General features: G+C 52.3%; 1 protein-coding gene across 1 annotated transcript in view; it reads right to left on the bottom strand.

Annotated features, from left to right (window-relative positions):
• Positions 1-4,493, bottom strand: part of CRTAC1 (cartilage acidic protein 1) — a 130,809-nt gene that overhangs the window by 24,542 nt on the left and 101,774 nt on the right. The window contains exon 6 of the mRNA XM_006756581.2: positions 817-951. Within this exon, the coding sequence (XP_006756644.1) occupies positions 817-951 (135 nt within the window). The remainder of the gene's footprint in view (positions 1-816; positions 952-4,493) is intronic.

Below are 4,493 nucleotides of genomic sequence, written 5' to 3'. Positions count from 1 at the left end.
AATGAATAGTAGAGCCCTGTAAGCCGGGTCCTATAGACACAGAGATTATTACAGCAACGTAGGAGCCTGAGTGAGAGCTACATGCCAGGGCAGTGGGAACATGGAGGAGGGAGTGCCAATCCCTGCCGGGCGGCACAGAAAGGCTTCCCTGATAACACGCGAGCTGAGTTCTGCAGATAGAGAAGGGAGAGAGGGCACTTCGGACAGAGAGGACAGCAGGTGCCAAGGCCCTGGGGGAGAAAGGGAAGCAGAACTAACCAGAAGCCTGGAGTCTAATTCTGAGTGGATTTTACCCTGTTTCTTATGATAGCTATTTGTGTCTTTGTCTGCGTCCCCAGCTAGAATGGCAGTGCCTTATGTGAGTGTGTAAGATAGGGCGGGGTATGGTGGCCTTTGCCTCATTCAGGTCAGTGTCCCCAGCTCAGCACCAGCCTGGCAGTTAGCAGGAGCTCAATAAATGGTTATTGGATTGAACTGAATGCTTAAGGTAAATGTGGGGAGGGGACGTGGAGAGAGGGGAATTGATGCTGAGACTTAATCAGAGCTCAGAGGGACATGGGCCTATTCAAGCTGCCGGAAAATGGAGAGTGATGAGGAGTTCCAGCAGCAAACACCCCTGTGGCCTGAACCATGGCAGGGGGTGGAGTGGGGGTGCGGGGTGCAATTGGAGATGACAAGCAACGTACCCCTGTGTGGGGCAGAGGATGACTGTCCCGCTCTCTCAGAGGCCTGTGGGTCATGCTAGAGGAGGCGGGGCAGCCCAGAGTCCCTATGGGTCTGGCGGACCGAGGGACACAGAGCAGCGGCTACACTTACCAGCGCTGGCAGCTGCGTCCACGAAGGTGCCGTCGCCCCGGTTATGGAAGAGGAAGTTGGGCCCATTCTCGTTGTCACAGAAGATATCCGAGGCACTGCTACTGAGGATGGGGCCCACGCTGACACCCCGGCCCCCTGAGAGGACATGGACCACAGTCAGTGGCAGAAGCAGCGCCCCTGTTCTGTGTGGAGGACTGGCTGCCTGTGAAGCCTGCAAAAAGCCACACTGCGATGCCTCAGGAGAGCCTTCCAGAGGCTTCCTTGAGCCCAGATCAGGGCTTGAAGTCCCCCAAACCCATGTGGAGGGTGGCCACACGGATGTTGAGGCAAGGGAGGAGCAAGACCAAGTCACCTTGTGCTAAAGGAATGAGTCCATGAGCAGAGAGATGGCTGAGTTACCATAATCCCTAAACCCAGCTCTCACCATGCCTGACACCCCACCCACACCCCAAGTCACACAGATGTGGGGCGAGTTCCTGCTCTAAGAATTTATAGGAATAGGCTCCAGCTATCGGTGCAAATGCTTACCCTGCTTGGTTCAACATTGTGAGCGATTGGGAACAACCTGCATGTCCATCAACAGCAACTGGCTGTTGGATTATGGTACGCCCATATGGCGAACCACTCTGTAGCTACTAAAAAGACGGTGTAGATCCATATGTATTGACTTGGAGGAGTGCCCTTGACACATTTTAAGTAAAAAGCATTTCAGCCCTAGCCAGATGGCTCAGTTGGTTAGAGCATCGTTCTATACACCAAAAGGTTACAGGTTCAATCCCCCAGTAGGGGAGTGTATAGGATGCAACTGACTGATGTTTCTTTCTCATCTCTCTCTCCCTTCCTCTCTAAAAATCAATGGAAACATGTCCTTGGGTAAGGATTAAAAGGGGAAAAAAGCAATTTGCCAAGTAATTGTATTGTGTGATCTTACTTTTCTTAAAAAAAAGGAAAATACATGATTTTTCTGAACATGTGCGTGCAAACTTGTTCCTGAGTGTGGGAAAAGTGGGAAAAGCTGCACCCTGAGCCACCTTGGCCACTGGGTGGGATCAAATTTGGGGAAGGAAGAAAAAATGATAGTTGGCCTTTTTGGTGAATGTCTTTATATTGTTTAGCTTGTTCTAACAAGAATTGTTTCTTTAGTTTAAAAGAAAAACATCCAATGAAGTATACTAAAAAAAAAAAATCAAGCCAGCCAGCATTAAGATCTAAAGCCTCCAAGATCAAATTTGGGCTATCCGTGTCAACAAGTCCAATCTTAAGACATCTTGAACAAATCCCCCCAACTGGTGGGGTTCAAAAAAAGCCCTGAAAACCACACCCCAAACATAGGAAATACATGCAGAAAACAGCCTGACCAGGACCAGGACATGGGTTCTAGCCCCAGCGTGGCTTTTTACAAGACGTTGGGCAACTTGCGTTACACTTTAAGCCTCCGTTCCCTCATCTGCAAAATGGGAATAGTGTGACCTGCTTTTGTTGCTTCTGGGTTTTTTAGGGGATCAAGTGAGATGAGCTACATGGGAAGTCTTTGCTACTCAGAGTCAGGCTTTTGGACCCGCCGTGGGGGCATCGCATGGAGCTTGTCAGAATGCAGATTTCAGAATGGTCAGGCCTTGCATTCCAACAGGACCCAGGGGGTTTCTGCGCACAGCGAAGTCTGAAGTGCTAAAATGAAGGACTTTTCAGTGCAGAATAATTACACGGGAATCAGAAGAACTTGACTTGTTTTGAATAACAGAGAGCTCAGGCAGACACGAGTGATGCCGGGCGAGGCGCTCCCTGCCTGCTGCCTCTGGGCGCAGCAGAAGTTTCCACAAAGTGACTGTGCCAGCTGAGGATGTAGGTTTTCTTGGTCTCCGGGCCCCTCCTGTTCTCCGAGAGAGGCCCCGGAAGGACATCAGTGGGCCTTTCTCATCTGGGCACATAGGTGGAGCCTAACCACCAGGCCAGTGTTTGGGGACACGGGGCCTTGTGCCTCCCCATTCCTCCCGGGTAAACTGATTAGCTCTCAAAGAGAGCCCGAGCCTCATAAAAATTAAGCCACTAAGTCCACGGCGCTGCTGGGGAACATCATTCAAGATGCGGCCAGTGCTTCTCATTAGGAGAGCCCCAGTGCGGGGCGGGAAGCTTTCAGAAGCCGTTCCTAAAGCCAGTGGGAGGGGTGCTGGGCCACAACCTGGGCACCACTGCTGCCCATTCCGAGGAGCTGCTGAGTGGCTGTTGGCAGCTGTCCCTGCCCTGGCCCTGCCAGACTCCATCCAGCCCAGCAGCAGGCCTTGCCGGAGCCCCTGGAAATTCCAGGTGGGGCTCCGGGACTTGCCGCCATAACTCCATCCTTCTTCCCCCAGTATCCTCCAATTTCCTCTCCGCCTCTGGCTCCCAAGCTGTGACACATTCCCTTCATTTTCTACAAAGCAGGTTATTTCCCTCTTGGACAAATTTCTAAGTCTTTCTAATTAACTAATTGGGTTGGGTTGAAGCCTTCCACCATTTGTAACCTGTAATTACTAGAAAATTGCCATGGTAACCACACTACTAATTAGTGACAATTTATTGCCATGGCAATCAGACCATAACAGAGATGTTACCCACAACTCCTCCTTGGCAAGTTTGCTGCACAGTTGGGAGCAGGTGAGTTGACATTGGGGGAGCTGGCCTCTTGGGCACTGGCTCCAGCAGCCTCAGTTTGGGGGGGCGGGGAGGAAACCTGGGGGCTGAGGCAGGGGCAGCCAGATGTCTGTACCCCTCACTGGTGCCGCAGGGGAAACTCTTCTCCCAGGTCGATCATGTAAACCTCCTTTAAACCAATAAAATCTATCCATCCCAAGTGCAGCCTGACACTCCCACTCCCGGCCTGGTCAATGACAGAGGCCCTTACTCAGCAAATATCTTCTTCCTGGACCTTCCCTCCTGCCCAGCCTCCCCCTTTCTCTGTCACGCCTCCCTGTCCCCGCTTCCTAAGGTTTAGCACACACGTTATGGGGCCGCCCAGAGGGCAGTGAGGAGCATCTTTATCTGGCCTAGGAGAATGTGCCCCAATAGTGGTGTCTACCTGACATGGTGAATTCTTATCTACTGGAGGCAGGGTATCCTCTTGGGGACAAGCAGTTCCCCGTTGGGGCTGGGGAGGCAGCACTGCTGGTGGGAAAGACTGAGGGGCAGAAAGTTCAAGCTGTGTGACTTTGGGCACGTCACTGGGCCTTTTGGGGCATCTCATTTTCTCACAAGAGAAAGACTGATAATGACAATAGTCTTTGTCAGGGCTGTCCCAGCGGGTTTTTGGAAGGTACCCGGGAAAATGCCAGGTGCCACACAGTCATTAGCTGGGACTATTTCCCACCTGCTGGGTGAGTAAGGTCCCTTCCAAGTTCTCCTGGTTCTGCTGTTGGGTGTGGATGCTGCTCCCTGCCCACCCCTTCCTGAAGGCTTCTCCACCCACCAGGCGGGGTGAGAAGTGGAGTCACGGGAAAATGTGTCCCCACAGCTCCCTCTCCCTCCTGCCACATTCTGGCACCCCCTTTGATGATTTGCTCATTGGGCCTGAGCCCCATTCACCCTCAACTGTACCCCTCAGCCTTTGAACCCTGTACTTGGGTGATGCAGACTCAAGTCCATTTGGGGTATAGGTCATCCATCTCTCAGATCACATCTGGGTCAGCACACGGGGCCCCAGA

This window comes from Myotis davidii, unplaced genomic scaffold (assembly GCF_000327345.1).
Source record: "Myotis davidii unplaced genomic scaffold, ASM32734v1 scaffold332, whole genome shotgun sequence".
NCBI classification, from domain to species: Eukaryota; Metazoa; Chordata; class Mammalia; order Chiroptera; family Vespertilionidae; genus Myotis; species Myotis davidii.
This window is presented reverse-complemented; position numbering and strand designations above follow the sequence as displayed.